The sequence below is a fragment of the Polypterus senegalus genome, chromosome 16 (assembly GCF_016835505.1).
Source record: "Polypterus senegalus isolate Bchr_013 chromosome 16, ASM1683550v1, whole genome shotgun sequence".
NCBI lineage: Eukaryota > Metazoa > Chordata > Cladistia > Polypteriformes > Polypteridae > Polypterus > Polypterus senegalus.
The window spans coordinates 22,462,442-22,481,017 of NC_053169.1; the positions used below are offsets into that span (position 1 = coordinate 22,462,442).

The following is an 18,576-nucleotide window of genomic DNA, read 5'->3' on the forward strand; positions in this document are numbered from 1 at the left end:
TTTACCACCAAATAGTTTAAACCCAACTAGTAAAAATAAAGGTGTATCAGGAAAAAGGATGAATGATTATGAATTTTCACTGGTCCACTTGCCAAGGAGAGCCCTCAATTAGAATAATGAAGAGCCTCTCCATAAATTAAGTATTTTAACTACATTTATGAGCACTTAATCTTAACTACAAACAATCTTAATTCTCCATATCAAATTCCTAATCTTTTTCAGTCTATTTGAAGGTTTCAGGGACATCAATCCTAAGCCAGAGAGAACAGACTTCAGACTATCACTATTCCAATAGATCTACAGACCCCACACCCATATGCCATCAAGGCAATCCGAGTCACCAAGTTAAGATATCTCAGGATAGCTGCTAAAAACGAGAAGATCCACTACTTAAAGGTGACAAGGAAAGTGAAATAATTAAAATAACTTCAAATAACCTCAAAACATTTTTTTAAAGGTGGGAAAAATTCTAGTACTATTTTTTTCCATAGCATATGCCAAGCAAAAAAGAAGAGAAATAAAAAATATATATATATATATATATTAATTGTAATACACACAAATGTTAGTATACAGTCAAAATGTATGATAGTTTTAAAAAGCATATACGGTTTACATAAAATATTTGTCAAGAGTGAGTGAAAGGAGATTTTTCACCAATATTCTCTGAATTTGTGACACTGATTTCAGTCAACTTGTTGTAAATCTGTTATGACATGACTTTACTCACTCTGCGCCAGACATTCCTGGATAGATTCCATCTGCAATACAAACTGCTAAAGTACGAACATGATCAGCCAGAACTCGATAAGCCATATCCACGTTTTCCACATCAGCTTCTCCAACCAGTCCTCTGTAAGGTTGGACCTTACTAAACTACAGCAAGCACAATAATATATTTAAGAAGCAGAAAGCATGCAATCACAAAGAATATGTACATTCCTAGAAGTGGGTATTCTGTTAGACCCCTTAAACATTTTGGGTAACGTGTATAAAGAGAATATCTGACACGCAAATAAGAATGCGCATTAATACTCAAAAAGGGTAAGAATAATAACTCAGATTAAAAAATATATCATTGCTGAATGTTTAAAATGTAATCATATAATAAGCACTGAAATACTGAGCATCTTTCTTGATGACCAAATACATTTTATTAAGTATATTTTTCTGTTTTCAAGTTCTTAGATGGGCTAAACAAGACATCCTACATAAGATCAATTTTTGTCACCTTTAGTGGTATCTAAAAGGACAGCATTTGTTCATAGTCTCCACTTAATTTTAGTAGCATCTGTAAATAAAAGCCAATAAACTTAAAATCTATGTATTAAAAGTAATACATTCTTGCAACAAAAGAACCCTGCTGACAATAAAAGATTTTCATCAAAAGGTGTCGCATATGGAGATTCAGTAGCTTTTCTTTTTAAATAATTAAAAATATTTAGACCCTTAATTTTCCCCTATACTTAAACATAATTAAAAAGGTAAAATTGTACTAATCACAACAAATATGTGTTCTAGAGAAGGCAGTCATTATGCAGTTAAATGACCACCTCAATAAACATGCTATTCTTGATAAATTTCAGTCGGGTTTTAGAACAAATCACAGCACAGAAACTGCACTCGTTAAAGTAGTAAATGACTTGTGGGTAAATGGAGACAGAGGCCATTTATCTGTTCTCATCCTCTTAGATCTGAGTGCTGCATTTGACACCATTGATCATAATATTCTTAGAAATCGCCTTAGTCAATGGGTGGGCCTCTCTGGCACGGTCTTAAATTGGTTTGAATCCTACCTGACAGGGAGAAAATTTTTTGTTAGTTGTGGGAATTACAACTCAAAGACACATGATATCCGATATGGTGTTCCACAAGGCTCTATCCTGGGTCCGCTGCTCTTCTCAATCTACATGCTTCCATTAGGTCAGATTGTCTCAGGGCACAACGTAAGCTACCACAGCTTTGCTGATGACACACAGCTGTACTTATCAATAGCGCCTGATGACCCCGATTCTATTGATTCACTAACAAAATGTCTGACTTGTATCTCAGAATGGATGAACAGTAACTTTTTTAAGTTAAATAAAGAGAAAACTGAAATCTTAGTGATTAGCAATAATGGATACAATGAGGCTATTAGAAATAAACTGGATACATTAGGATTAAAAGTCAAGACGGAGGTAAAAAGCTTAGGGGTAATTGTTGACTGTAATCTGAATTTTAAATCGCATATTAATCAGATCATTAGGACAGCATTTTTTCACTTAAGAAACATAAGTAAAGTTAGACCTCTTATATCACTGAAAGATGCTGAGAAATTAGTTTACGCGTTTGTTTTCAGTCGACTAGATTACTGCAACGCACTCCTCTCAGGACTACCCAAAAAAGACATAAATTGATTGCATCGAGTGCAGAATGCAGCTGCTAGAATCCTAACTAGGAAAAGAAAATCCGAAAACATTTCTCCAGTTTTAATGTCACTACATTGGTTACCTGTGTCATTCAGGATTGACTTTAAAATTCTGCTTATGGTTTATAAAGCCTTAAATAATCTCGCCCCATCGTATATATCGGAATGTCTGACACCTTATATTCCAAATCGTAACCTCAGATCCTCAAATGAGTGTCTCCTTAGAATTCCAAGAACAAAACTTAAAAGAAGTGGTGAGGCGGCCTTCTGCTGCTATGCACCTAAAATCTGGAATAGCCTGCCAATAGGAATTCGCCAGGCTGATACAGTAGAGCACTTTAAAACACTGCTGAAAACATATTACTTTAACATGGCCTTTCTATAACTTCAATTTAACTTAATTTAACTTAATCCTGATACTCTATATGTTCAATTTCCTCATAATAACTATTCATGGTGGCTCTAAAATCCGTACTGACCCCTACTCTCTTTTCTGTTTCTTTTTCCGGCCTGCGCCACCACCACCTACTCAAAGCTTCATGATGCTCCAACAATGATGGATGGATTAAAAGGCAGAAGTCTGCGTGACCATCATCATCAAGCCCTTCCGTGAGAACCCTAAATACAAAGAGGACTGTTTCATTTATGTTAGGTAGAATGCCCAGAGGGGACTGGGCGGTCTCATGGTCTGGAATCCCTACAGATTTTATTTTTTCTCCGGCCGTCTGGAGTTTTATTTGTTTTTTCTGTCCCCCCTGGCCATTGAACCTTACTCTTATTCGATGTTAATTAATGTTGATTTATTTTGTTTTCTTATTGTGTCTTTTATTTTTCTATTCTTTATTATGTAAAGCACTTTGAGCTACTGTTTGTATGAAAATGTGCTATATAAATAAATGTTGTTGTTGTTGTTATACATAGTATATTGAATCTGCGATAACCAACATAGAATGAAAATTGACTGCTTAAAGAAAAATTGTAGAAATAAATATTAAAGCTAAATTACAAAAGGAAAGTAGCGGCAGTAGAGGTGTGAATGGATAGAGTATTGTAGTATTTTCATTGTTATACAGTATGGTGTTAATACAATGAGGACAAGAACCTTTGTTTTTTACATTTTTTTTTTTGTGCCGTGTGTTAGTAAAAGAATCTCGGCAGCAATGCTAATGTTTGGAGTGCAGCATCTATGGGAATATATAAAAGTATTGCATTTTATCTGAAGCTGATTAACAAAATGCATTCATTTTACATTCAAACAGATAGTATTCAACAATTGTTCGCATTACTGCAGCAATTACTATTGTAAAAGCTTTGTCCACATTTTAAAGGGAACAGTTAAGTTTAATTATGAAATGTTACTGCAAAGAAAGAGCTGAACTTAAAGCATATAACTTGCAAGCCCTGTTATATTAAAATCGAGTACTTGGGCAAACTTGAAACTAGGACCGTCTCTCCAACAGCTCCCAAAAGTAGAGTTGGAAAGCTGGTTTGCAGTAAATTAGAAAGCATAACTTGACGTAAACAAAGAGGAAGAAGCAAGAAACTTTAATTAAATAGTTTGCCACAATTCAGATACAGTGTTTATAAGGGGTACACAGGAGCTTTCTTTATCCCATTGTGACTGGCCAAATGTCATCTCAGTGTGGCCTGCAACAGAACTCCACAAGCAAGAGAAAAGAATACTAATGTTCTTAAAATAAAAAACACACAAGTTTTGTGTGTGGTTAACTGACATATTTTCCTAATGCACGAAAGTTTACTAAATTGTTGTCAAAATAACATTTTAACAGTCTACATCTACTGGATGGCACTTAGCATTTATGTGGCCCCAAGACCTTTAAACATATATTTGTATATGTTCAACACAATATCTTAAATACACATCCATTATTAAAAAATATTTTTATGGAATGAACCGAGTGAAGGATTTTCTAATAGACTGTGATACTTTTGTTAATAGGAGTAAGATTTCAACTTTAACTTCAGTCAAATATAAAGGGAATAATACAATGTAATACACAAGCACTGACTAGCAATACTTACTATTTCAAAACACATAAAAAAAAATGACAATATTCTCATATCATAACTCAAGTATCACAGTAATGTTATATTATCAGGTCCCCAGAAAATCCCACCTCTAGTGTTAAGCAGCTCATAGTATTCTGCATTATAAAGATTAATAATATATTTTTAAAAATTTTATCTGTTAACTATTATTTTACACAATGCTAACATCGGTGGCTGATGACTTCACCTCATGAATTGCACTTAGAATGGGAGTGAAGAGGTCTGTATCATAATTAGAGCGTTTTCCCTGTAGAATTGTCACCAGTCGTTCCAAACCCATTCCAGTGTCAACATTGTGCCGAGGCAGAACACGTAAACTTCCATCCAGTTCTCTGTGAAAATAATGAAGAAAAAAAAATTATACACTTAAAACTTACATAAATAATTTTCAATTCAAAAGAGTTTAGTCACATCAATACAATAAAAATAACTTCATTTTATTGAAAAATCCTTAGAAGTATACTTTCTGTATATCCAGCAACCATACTTCTCAGTTCAGATTTTATTTGTAGGGATAAATATAAATAACCACTCTTTAAAATATATGGGACTATTGTAATATCAGCAGGAGTATAACCATTACTTTCTAAGAAATACAAATGAGGTGTCTATACATCATACATTTCAACTTAGCAACAACTCTACAAATAACCATATTCTTAAAAAAATTCTCAGAAATGAATAATGGCCTGAAGATAGGTTAGTAAAACAAGTACGCAATCCCAACTTATTTTATGAAGAACAAAGAAATTTAAATGACAATAGCTTTATCATTTGTAGACTAAATTTCTAAAACATGGTTTTTGAACACTAGAGGATGGTGAATGGAGTTTAGACTAATAAAGTAAATACTGAGAGCCTTTGGTGGTAACATCAAATAGCAACCAATCTAGTCAAGGAAAATGGCAAGGTTCATATTAGTGATGGTTACATGAAGATAAACATCGGTTAGGTCTTAGACCAGTGTTTCTCAACATTTATTGACTCACAACCCAGTTTCGTCTCTTTAAGTTTATTGATGACACATTCTAGCATTGCTTTACAACTTGTTTAAATGAGCATGAATGTTAAAACAGGGGCAGTAGAGGTTGGGGGTCTTCCCCTTGGTGAAACTAGCCTGAATGAAAGAGCGGTTCCTCTTTCATGAAATGTCCACATTTAAAAATATTGTGCAACTGTGTCAATCGCTTAGGTGTCTCATTGGGTCCCACTATTGTCAGTACGCAGCCCATAAGTTGGTCACGACTCAGTGCTTGAGAAACACGTCTTAACCAACTTAGAAATGAAAAAAGGATAACATTGGCATTAGTTCACTTGCGTCACACTGACTTTGAATAAGAGGGTACAGTTAATCAAATCGTAAAATAAATGTTTTATTTTTTTCATCCAATTTTTTAGCTTAATTTGGCATGATTCATAATTGGTGTATGCAAGCATTTTTGTTCCTCCATGTCTTCAGCACCACTGAAGAGCAATGTTGGGCAGCAGACAAAAAATATTTACATGAAATCTTAGAATACCTTTTATACTGCATGAAGACTATGTTCCAGATTTCTACTACATCAGGACTGTCTCTGTTTACAAACATCCCAGCATTCCGACTTCCAATATGGTCATAGTGGATTTCAGTGCATGGCCCACAAGGACCTGACTCCCCCATTTCCCAGAAATTATCTTTTGATCCAAATGGAAGAATATGGTCTGACTGAACCCTATACCAAAAAAAAAAAACCCAAAAACATTATTAGCCAGAGAACGAGAAATGCTTTATGAATCCAGCTAGTCTGGGATTCAGCTGAAGAAAATTTTAATCCTACAATCAGTGAAAGAACAATACTAATAACCTCTCCATCAATATGATCCACTGACAACTTGTCTGAGGTTTACTAACTAGATGAATAAAAAATAACTGGTAACAAAGGCAAACAATCTAATTCTGAACCCTGACAGTAAGGTGTTAACTATTAAAAATAAACACATAAAACAATGAAACCAAGACACAATTTGTAGTAAATAGGTTACCACATTTAAATATAAAATTGCCCAATTAAAAAAATTCAAACTCTACATTTTTAAGTGGTAATTTTTGGTCTTTGGAAGATTTTATTGATTTGCAAATTTCCTTAAGTAGGATATACCCAATAATACATAGGAATAGTGTGGGCTTTTTTTTGCATGCTATTAAAAATATTAACATTGAAAATAACTGGATACTACAACCTACATTAATAATAAAAATCACATTTAATTGATTTTATTTAAAGTACTGCAGTATTTTAAAAAACAAAGTTAAATAAAGATGTACTAGCACTTTCCCCATGCCAAACTAAAGTCATTTTTACCATTCATTTCCTACAAATCACTTTTAAACCACACTAATACTTAACCTAAAGTTAATGCAATATTTACCCCAAACTGAGCCAAATTTCCCGAGTTTCGTCATCCGACTTTATTCCTAATATAGGGTCCCCACCAAAGTACGTTACATAAAGACGATCCTTTGGGATTCCATAGACACTGGTCAGCAACTCCCAAGCCATCAGACAGGCTTTCTCCTTAAAATATAAACACAAAGTCATAAAACTCTCATTCCAAACCAACTGAATGGAACTTGTTATATATTTTGTTATTTTGTCTTAGACTTCCAACTGCTTAGAAATAGTATTTGTCATGCAAATTGATTCTGCATGTACAATGCAGGCCATATACATTTGGGCATTGACACAATTCTTATTAGTGTGGCTCTCTACCCTGGCATACTGGTATTGAAATGAAAAACAGAATTTAAGTTTTTAGTGTAGACTTGCAGCTTTAAATCAAGGGTATATATGGGTGAGTGATATAGGAATTGCTTATATGCAAGCCATATTTTAAGGTATCAAACATAACAGGATAAATTAAAGGAATACTCCACCCAAAAATTATATACAGTATGTTACTTATCCTATGTACTTTGTAGTGATGGCAGAGAAAAAAGCTTTAATTTCATGTCTTCTTGCAGGGTGGAGAGAAGGAAGATTATTACATAACAGAAATCAATAATGACCAGCACTGTACAACAGCAAACGATGTGAAAACATCCATTTTAAAAAGAAAACAAAAATCGTTACTCAAGCGGTAAAACTTACATGTCGGTTATCCAGTTGCTTACTCAAAATGAATGCTTTTTTGCTAAGATATTGTTAAACAGTTATTTGTGGAATAATCTGTGCCAGACATAAACAGTACACTAAAGTCTAATGGGATTGACTTTTTGAATAGGAGATGGGACTCTTAACCAATAAATGACAGAGAGTCAAAAAATCTAAAATTCACTGCGGCGAGTTTTTAAGTTTCCCGTTTATATGCACACTGAAAAATCCAGAGTAACTCTTTAACAATATTTTAACAGACATCTTCTGTTCCTGGTTATTTTGGGGGCTTGCTGCCTTTAGTGTTGTCCTCAGCAAGATACATTCATGTGCAATAACATTTAGGTCAGGTGGCTGACTTGACCATTTGAAAACATTCTACTTTTTGGCCTTAAATAACTCTTTGCTTGCTTTAACAGTATGCTTGGAGTCATAGCCCTGCTGCCGTGTAAAATGCTGCCCAGCGGGTATTGACACATTCAGTAGAATCTGAGTAAGTACCTGTATTATGTTTCTGTGCAACTCACACTTCATACTGTTTCTTTTATCAGAAGTCACTTCATTAATACATATAAGGGAATGAGTTCCAGTTATAGTCATACAGTACATGTCTAAGCCATAGCGCTACCTCAGTCATGTTTTGCAGAGGAGGTGGTATTCCTAAAATTATCAGCTGTACATTTCTTCCTCTACATCTTTCTCTTTCCATCACTCTGGTACAGGTGAATCTACAGCTCGTCTGTCCATTAAACACTGTTCCACAACTGTACCTGGCATTTCTGTTCTTAAGGCTTACCAGCAGTTTGTATCTTGTGGTAAACCCTCTGAATTTGTGCTCATGGTCATCTTCTCTTCCTGGTCATCTTAGACACAGCCACAACTACATCCTAGAGAGTGTTTTTAATCTGGCTGACACAATTCACAATTGAAATGATTTTTCTGTCACCCACTGTAGTAGTGGACGCAGTAGGTGGCGCAGTGGTAGTGCCGCTGCCTTGCAGTAAGGAGACCTGGGTTCGATTCTCAGGTCCTCCTTCCGTGGAGTTTGCATGTTCTCCCCGTGTCTGCGTGGGTTTCCTCCCACAGTCCAAAGACATACAGGTTAGGTGCATTGGCGATCCTAAATTGTCCCTAGTGTGAGCTTGGTGTGTGCGTGTGCCCTGCCTGGGGTTTGTTTCCTGCCTTATGCCCTGTGTTGGCTGGGATTGGCTCCAGCAGACCCCCGTGACCCTGTGTTAGGATATAGCAGGTTGGATAATGACTGACTGACCGACTGTAGTAGTCCTGGTCTACCAGATGGTTTGGTATTCCTGAGCATATCAGTATGATATTTCTTTTTAACAATGCACTAAATACTTGATTTTGTCAACCCCTAAAGTTCTGGCTATGTCACAGATTGTTTTTTTCTGATTTTCAGCCTGCTTTAATGGCATTGACACCTTTTATGTTAAGAGACAACAGCACAAATTCCAAATGAAAATACCACCTATATATACAGTAGGCCTTTATCCAGACTTGATGATACAATAACACACACCTAACCAACAAACAGCTAAATGGCCAGTTGGCCCAATCGTTTTGCTTCCTTAAAATAGGGGGAACTACATATAACAAGTGCTGCAATTCCTAAAACAGTTGTTTGTTTTTTTTTGTAAATACCCTCAATTTAATTATATAAATCTACACTAAAAGCTCATATCAATTGTTTATTTCAATACTAGTATGCTTGCGTAGACAACCATACTAATAACAATTGTGCCATTATCCAAATACTGAATATAGTATAACCATTTTTTTTTTCTGATCTACTGGAAGTATATATTTCAATGCAGCAAAGGAATGGACTTTTCAAACATTTTACATTTAAAACATACAGCGTATTTCAAGTAACAATGTGGCAGGAACAGAACATCTAGCTAGTCCAGTTCATAAAAAATACCCCAGCTGCTCACCTTAAAGTAATCTCCAAAGGACCAGTTTCCAAGCATTTCAAAGAATGTATGATGATAGACATCTTTCCCAACATCTTCCAGGTCATTGTGTTTCCCTCCTGCTCGGACACACTTTTGACTATTGACTACTCGTCTGTAATGGGCCATTTCACTCCTAGGGTCAACTGTTCCCAAGAAAACAGGCTTGAACTTTCAAAAGAAAGAACAAGGTGAAAAAACAGTCATTTGACATATATCAATAGTTCAGTGTTTCACTTTACAATTAGCATTACTATTGTGGTTGCTTTCACTACAGTTTGTTAATAGATTTCCATGCAGGGACATTGCTGCAATTGACTTCATAGATTAATCAAACCAAACAATCTTAAGAGAAATCTGGAATAATAAGACGTCATGATGAAATCCACAAACTTGATATTGGCCAGCAGCTTTTACTAAGAGTCATGTAAATTACCTAAATATGGTGCATTTGTATTACATGAGCATAAACTATCCAAGTAATTTCTGTACTTCAATATATTTTTAAACTAATATTGTATACAAATTTATGAAACTTCAGTTGACATTCAAGCAAATATTTACTGATTTTGTTTAATTTGATAAACTCCAAAAATAAAAATGGCAGTTCATTTGTATCATATGAATATAAATTACCCAAGTAATTTCTTAATTTTAAAATTAATATTGCACACAAATTTAAGAAACTCAGGTGACACTACTTAAGCCCACTTTTTAAAATTTGACAAACTCTAAAGAGAAAAATGCATTGCAGTCACTGTGAGAACATCAACAGTCACAGAATGAAAAAGTGATTCTAATTATTTTTGCGTTACTATTACAGGTTTCTTCCTGCTTTAGAAAGCTTACTCCTTAAAAACCCCTTCATAAAGTGAATTTTTATAATGCAAAAACATCCATCCATGAACCTTCAAACCCACTTACTCTGAGCAGGGCGGAAGGGAAGCTGAAGCCCATCAAAGTATGCAGCAGGTACAAGGCAGGAGCAATACCTGGACAGGGTGCCAGTCTGTCACAGGACGACAACACTCACACACAAAAATCAAAAACAATTCTATGGGTTCTCACCCCAAAAAATTAACCCTGTTTTTGCTCAAAAATACCAAAGTACAATAATAAACTGGACACAATTGGCTCAATAATAACATCCGCCATCAAAACAAAATGTTCCCTTTTTTTAAAAACAGTTGAGGACAGAACTGTGGCAAGGAGGCTGCTACATTCATCACATAGAGAGCATTAAATATAAACAGACTTTTGATCCATCTGTTCACACAATTGTAAAGTCTCTTAGCACACAGTAGGGTCTCAAGGATGCGAGGTGGTCCATCAAATGATTTTTGTTATATACAGTGAAACGTCAATTATTAGAGCTTTGCATTATTTACAGCATTTTGTTTTATATTACATAATTTAACACATTACGTTTTACTTAAAACGGCACGGTCCATGCTCATATGCGTTTTCAGTTTCTCTTTTTTTTTTGTCTTCCACATCAGTTAAAACTGATCCTTATAGTTCTACTGTACTGTAATGATAGTAAATTATTTATGCTTTTTAAAGCTATATAGCTCAATGAGTAATTGCTCACATGATTCTTTTTTTTTTTTTACTTTATATTGGGTATTTCTTGTGGAAATGTCTGATGAACCATTACAGATAAGTAAATTATAGACAGTTAACCATATAGATTTTATACAATTGTATGCATCCAGCCATTATTAAACATTTTTAATTCAGTTGCAGGGTTATATCCTCTCTCAACAGCATTAGGTAAAAGGCAGGATACAAACCAGAAAAGGGTACCAGTCCTTTGCTGTACACATTCACACACATTTTATATAATCACATTCTTAGTTCTGAATTGCAATCTGATTATTTAGGTTGTTACCTATCAGGTAACGCTTGTGGATGGTCAACCAGGTAAGCAGACATCCGCCATGTCCTCTCAGTTGCAAGAAGCAGATCATAGATATGTAATACAGTATCTGCCAAACAATATAAAGAGTACACAATACATGTTTTGCCCTTATTGGGGCTAGTCAGGTGTATGTACTTTTGCATCCCCCTTAACAGACTTTTGAACATAAACCCAGCATATGCAAACCCTAACCCTAACCCTAAACTTAAGAAGAACATATTCATAATGAATAAAACATTACGACCCAACTCCATACCCCCCCACCACTCAATTTTTCTATATATTGCCTTTGATTCCTGTATGTCTAAACATTATCCTCTGATGAAGGCTCCTGGTAGGGGCTGAAAGCTCAGGAATAAAAACTACTTAATGACACGTGATTCATTTTCTCCCTTTGCGGATATTCAGCTGCTAATATACAAACCATATCATAGACCTTCACTTCCATTCATACAACCTTCAGGCAACAAGCCCACCAATGTGTTAGACGATGGGAAACTTTGGCAATCCGTGAAGCACACAGCTATGGAAAACTTTTCTTCGCTTACATATATGTGTAGAAGCCGGGATGCTATGAAAACTCTCCACTCAGTACCTGAACCAGGATTGTCACACAGGACAGCTTTGAAGCAGCAGCACTACATTTTTTCCCCCCTTATGCCACTCCAATTATATGGCACGGAACTAAACTTTTTAGGGAAATCTGATGTTGTATCTACCTTCTGTTAGCTTGCAAAAAGGTATTCATTTCAGCAAAGATTTAAGTTCATTAAAAGAAGAGGAATTTTAAATTCATTAAAGCTGAGGTTAGAGTAAGAAGCAGATAACAATGTTTCAGTGGATAAAGAAAAAAGTGTTAAGAACTTAACAATGACTGCTACAAACACCGTATCTAGAGTCCTGGACAGAAGGAGCAAAGGCAAATCAATAGATGATAGGATGCACCATTAACTTCATTTATCTTGGTGCGTTACAAATAACCTGGTACTCAATATCACCAACACAGTGGAAATTGCTTTGGACTTACGCAAACAGCCACTACAGTCTCTCTCTCTAGTAATTAATGACTCTATCGTCAATATGGAGGAATCCTTTAAGATTCTGGGCACACCAATCACAAACACTGTAAACTGGGAAATTAACACCACTTGATTTCTAGGAAAACTCATCAGCAGACGTATTTTCTATGTCAACTAAAGAAGCAAAATACTACCCACCTCACCCTAGCCATTAATCGAAAGTGTAATCACATCCTCTTCTGTTGCCTGGTTTGCTTCAGCGATGGTCCACTCCAAAAATAAATTTGCGCATGTTGTGAGGTCCGCTGAGAAAACAATTGGCTATGCACATCTAGTGTCATAAAACATGTCAAAAGAATCACCACTGACTTGACTCACCTTGAGCAACACTTGTTCCAAAAGAACTCAGTTCTTTAGGTCACTTAAAACCAAAACTAATGGACGCCGAAACAGCTTCTTTTCCAGAGCCATTGCTTGTGCAAGCCAGTAAATTCGCATGTCTTCTTTGCTTAGGTGAGTGTTCTTGAAATAGAAGGTGTGAGTGTGTGTGTGTTAACAATGCACATGCACATGTAAAGACCTGTGAAAAAGTAAGTACACCCGACTGAAACTGTTAACTTTTTCAATATAGTTAAAGAAGCAAACATTAGATCTTCATGCAAACAGATCACAGTGATATATGTGAACAAATGACACATGAAAAGGACATGATGTATTGATTCTCATAATCTAAATGAACAAAAACACAAATTTGTCATGTGGACAAAGTAAGCCCACCCCTACATTTATCACCACTTTAAACCCATCAAATTAGAACCAGATGTTCCAGCAAATTCAGCCCAAGAACTGACTGTTTGATACTAAAAGAAGTCTAAAAGAATCCCAAAATTGCAATAAGGATCCTGCATGCAATTCTTGCAACAGCTGGTGTCAAAGTGCATTCATCTACAATCAGAAAGAGATCACATACATTTGACCTGCAAGGGAAAAGTCTTTGCTGACCAAAAACATCAGTAGACAAAGACTTCAGTTTGTCATTGAACATCTAGGCAAAGACCAGGACAATGTGATCTGGACAGATGAAGCAAAGATACGAGTTGTTTGGTGGCAGTAAGAGTAGACATGCTTGGTGCAAACTGAAGAAAGCATTTCAGGAGAAGAACCTTATACCAACTGTGTAAAACAAGGTGGTGGAAATGTTATGATATGGGGTTGAACTACTACATCAGTGTCTGGGCAGCTATCAGTCATCAGATCAAGTATGATTTTCGCATCATATCAAAGGGTGCTTGAAGAGAATGTGAGGCTACTGTCCAAAAGTTGAAGTTGAACCAGAAATGGCCCTTTTAACCTAATAAGGATCCCAAGCAAACTAGCAAATCCATCAAGCTCAAAATGAAGACATGGAGGGGTATGGACTGGCGTAGTCAAAGCTCTTATTTGAATCCCATTGAAAGGTTGTTGGGGTATATGAAACGAGCAGTACATTCAAGAGAACCCACAAACACCTTAAAACTGAAAGAATTTTGCATGGAGGAGTGGTCAAACATTTCACCATGTCAATGTCAGAGGCTGGCACTCAGTAATGCAAAACACGTACAAGAGGTTGTTTTTGCCAAAGGGAGCAATACCAGCTTCTGAGGCCAAGGGTGGACTTAACTTTTTCCCCAGCAGACCATTACATCTATTGAAATTTTCGTTGAATAAATTATTGAAAATGCAAATTCTTCTCGTAAAATCTATTCAAATCTGTAGGCACTGTGTGCATGAAGATCTACTGTTGACCTGGCTTATTCACAGGACTTTATGTGTGCGAGTGTGAATCCAGATTATACACACACAAACGTACACTTTCATATGTATATCATTTGCACATCCCCTTCATAATTTCACTATTCTGCAGCCGTTTATTAATGCATGTTTTTTAACTTAAGTTATTTATTTAATGTTTTCTTCTGTTATATGCAGCCCCAGGGCTATGAAGTTAAGCTCAAGTTAGATTCCTGTATATTAGGTACTGGTGAGTAAAAATTATACTGATTCTGATCCTATGTTATTTAGCACAGTTTATTTACTATTCTTAGCTATTATTCTTTTAGCTGATGTGGATCGATCACTACGTCAATACACACGTAGTGCCGTTTTAATAACCCGGCAGCTACATGCATTGTGTAAAACACTGCTCAATACCCCTGCAACTAACCCAGCATTTTGTTATAAAGCCAGTCTATGACACTGCAATAGACATAGTCATTCGTCCCCTTATATCAAGGGCAAGAGAGTTTTGCCCCGGTCACTGTCAGTATGCTTAATCGTGACATCATGAATGCGTTTAAAGAATTTTGCAGATCACACTTTGAAGACTGTCGCCGTACTTCTCTGATTGCAGCCCTAGCAGGACATGCGACTTGTTGAGGTTTAACAGCGTAGCTAGTGAATCCCGAACACCGGCCACCTTGAGCTGGACAGCTAGCACCTCAGCATTACTCCACACTACATATATCCTGTGAGCGTGGAATCATAGTAAAAATTACAATTAAAAAAAAAAACAGGCATTGTCCAGATAATACCCAGTCTTACCTGGTTCATGCCCGCATTAACAAAAAGCAAAGTGGGGTCTCCCCTTGGCTTCACAGGTGAGGATGGGACAAATGTATGTCCGTATTTGTCTTTAAAAAAATCAGTAAACATATCGCGCACTTTCTTGGAAGTGAACTCAGCATCCCCTGTTCCCGAAGAAAAATCACATTTGTCCCGAATTCCAAAAACAGTGTGCAAATATCTCCGTTTCAAAAGCTTATGCAGCACTTGTGCCCGTCTCATGTACAGCGCCATGTTTATTGGTGACACTGACGTCAGTCTGAAATGGGCGGGCTTTAATTGGTTGATAGAACTAGAGCTAAAAGGGATATGGGCGGATCTAGGGCGCGGAAAAACTATCAATCAAACTCGACAACAAAAATCTAATATCTAATTGGCTGAAATCGAAAACGATTGACAGTTACCCCACGCTCAGTTTGCTTCTCTCTGCCGAAATATTTTCTTGACTAAAGACGCAGCTGCTTAAGTGCAACTGGTCAAAGAAAAGTTTTTAGACGGAAACAGAACGAAATTCTAGCAAACAGCCTTTAAATGTTATTATCGCCAGGTGATTCAAAATTAGCACATGCATACAGGGCTGGACAACAAGCCATCTATCCACACATTCTTTCACCAGACAGCGAAAGCTGCACAGACGCCTTCTTAGTGATGGTGCATTCATTCGGCTATCTTCCCAACTCGCATGTTCTAAGTTCAATTTCCAAAGCGATTACCTGTGTGTTTCTAACAGCCTAATGAAAGCAGTTTAATTTTCACAAGTCAATGAACACCGTACATTAAATTATATTAAGGTCAGATGACATTTAATAAAGTCCCACATTAGAGTTCAGGGTGTGGTGTGTAGGTGGGTGCAGATTTGGCTGCAGAGGGTTATGGTGCAAGGCACCTTACCAGAACTGGGTGATGTTAAGAGTAGTGACCCTCAAGGATCATTGCTAGGGCTGGTACAATTTTTTAATATACATAAATGATCTAGATAGGAATATAAACTTCAAGCTGTTTAAATTTGCAGATGATAACAAATATATTGGGTTGGCAGATAATTTAGAATCCATGGAATCGTTACAGAGGGTCTTGGGCAGCATAAAAGGCTTGGGCAGATTTGTGGCAGATGAAATTTAATGTAAGTAAAAAGTTTAAGTATTAGATGCAGGAAGTAAAAATATTAGGTTTGAATATGCGGTGGGAGGTCTGAAAATTAAAAGTATGAGTAAGATTTAGGAGTTGTAGAGGACATGTCACAATCAACCGGCAGGCAGTGTTCAAAAGCCATTAAAATGGATAACAGAATGTGAAGTAATATAGCATGATGTGTACAGTACAAGTCATAGGAAGTTATATTTCAGTTATATAATGCACTAGTGAGGCTGCACAAGGAGTACTGTGTGTAGTTTTGGCCTCCAGGCTACAAAAAAGACAAAGCAGCACTAGAAAAAGTGCTGGGAAGAGCAACTAGTCTGCTTCATGGACTATACTGAGGAAATATGAAGGAACTGAACCTTTTCAGTTTAAGTAAACAGAGGTTAAGAGGACACATGATTGAAGTGTTTAAAATTATGAAGGGAATTAGTGCAGTGGATTCCAACTATGACTTTAAAATAAGTTCACCAAGATCATGGGTGCACAGTGGGAAACGTTTGCTTTGTAAATTTTGCACAAACATTACAACATTTTTCTTCACACAGAGAACTGTAGGCACATGGAGTAAGTAATCAAGCTGTGTGGTGAACACTACTGTTGTATATCTTAATGTAAAAAAAATCTGCATATGCCTGAATTATTAAGAGAAACTCCATAAGACCAAGCCAGTGTTCTTTTTTAACATAATCCCTTGTGAATACTAATACAATTGTTACAACACATAGTGTTTCTCTTATCTCATCTCGTTCTCAGACTCGCTTAATCAGATTCACAGTCACACGGAAGTCAGAGTCTATTCCAGCAGCATTGCGACACAAGCCAGGAAACAGCCCTGAATCGCACACAAGTTCATCACAAGACCTGCATAGATCCTCACACAAAAGTGCCAGTTTCGAATTTCTAATTAACCTAACCTACACATTTTTGGGGATGTGGGAGAAAACTGGATCCCCCCAGTAGAAATTCCATAGAGTGCAGGTCCAGGGAGACTGTGCACACCTCACAAAGACAACATGTGGACACAGGATTCAAAGCACTGGATCTGTGAGGCGGCAGTGATACCCAGTGCTTTGTGTTCGTTCAATCTCAACCACTCACTTTCATCAAAATTCCCGTGCAAGTCATTTAGCTGGGCAATGCTCTTTAATAGAACATGCATTGTGACAGCGTTCAATATAGAAGGGAGTAATATCCAATAAACTGTGTTGCTGTTCCATCACCTTTCATCACATCTTCTTACAGAAGTGTACTTTATTTAACATCACTGGGGAATTTCTAACAAAGGAACAACTAGCTGCTTTAGGCGAGGCAGAGCTTTAGCTATTACAGTAAGGCTGTGTGTTTTATTTGGGATCTTCTGCTGTGTTTTAGTGCTTCCTTGTACTGAAATTCTTTCCAACCCTATTATTTTACACAAAGCACTCTTTCAGCTCCGTCAGGTGATCAGCCTCTTGTATACTGTTACTTTATCCTCTCACATACTGGCACGACACACTGAGCGCCACTTACATTGCTGTTTTCCCTGAGAACCAATAAGCAGAGCCTTCTAGGTGCAGACTTCAATATGGTAAGTCACAATACAAACTACACTTTGCCTGTCTGCATGTCATAAGACTGCCATGTCACCAAAACTGCTAACTCCCTATGGGGCATTGAAGAATTTACATAAATTCCCAGTATTTGAGTTGGAGAAATAAAGAAATAGTTTGTTATACAATATTCAGGAGAGGCAAAGGACCTTCGGATGTTTATTATGAAAAGGCAAATATTAAGGTTTGTCTGTTTGTATATTCCAGCGCATGGTGGAGCAGAGCTAACCACTGCTGCTTCGTGGATCTAGCACTCTGGATTTGAATCCTATGCCTGGTTATTGTTTGCATGTAATCCTCAAGTTATTTCCATGTCTATGTGCATTATCGCCTGGATGCACTGATTTTCCTCCTACATTTCCAAAACTGTGCATGTTAGGTCGACTAGTAATTTTAAATTGGCTTGGTGTAACGGTGGCTGTGTGTGTGTGACTGTTTCTAAATCACAAGGCTGTAGTTTCATTTCATTCATTCGGATTAACAGAACCTGTCAGGGCTCCCACTCAAGAAGTATACATATCAGCCACAACATTCAGGTGAAGTGAATAACATTGATTAGCTCATTACAATGGCACCAGTCAAAGGGAGGGATATATTAGGCAGCAAGTGAACAGTCGGTTCTTGAAGATAATGTGTTGGAAGCAGGAAAAATGGGCAAGTGTAAGGATCTGAGACAAACTCTGATGGCTGGACAACTGGGTCAGAGTATTTCCAAAATGGCAGGT

The 18,576-nt window shown here is 36.7% G+C and overlaps 1 protein-coding gene across 2 annotated transcripts in view; it reads right to left on the reverse strand.

Moving 5' to 3' along the window:
* Nucleotides 1–15,374, reverse strand: part of aars2 (alanyl-tRNA synthetase 2, mitochondrial (putative)) — a 46,286-nt gene extending 30,912 nt beyond the window's left edge. For both annotated transcript variants that reach the window (XM_039737995.1, XM_039737994.1), the window contains exons 1-6: nt 15,102–15,374; nt 9,564–9,752; nt 6,890–7,035; nt 6,001–6,192; nt 4,668–4,812; nt 731–876 (exon numbers count right to left, since the gene is read on the reverse strand). In XM_039737995.1, coding sequence (XP_039593929.1) covers nt 731–876; nt 4,668–4,812; nt 6,001–6,192; nt 6,890–7,035; nt 9,564–9,752; nt 15,102–15,356 — 1,073 coding nt within the window. In that variant the 5' untranslated portion in view covers nt 15,357–15,374. The remainder of the gene's footprint in view (nt 1–730; nt 877–4,667; nt 4,813–6,000; nt 6,193–6,889; nt 7,036–9,563; nt 9,753–15,101) is intronic.
* Between the last annotated feature and the right edge of the window lie 3,202 nt (nt 15,375–18,576).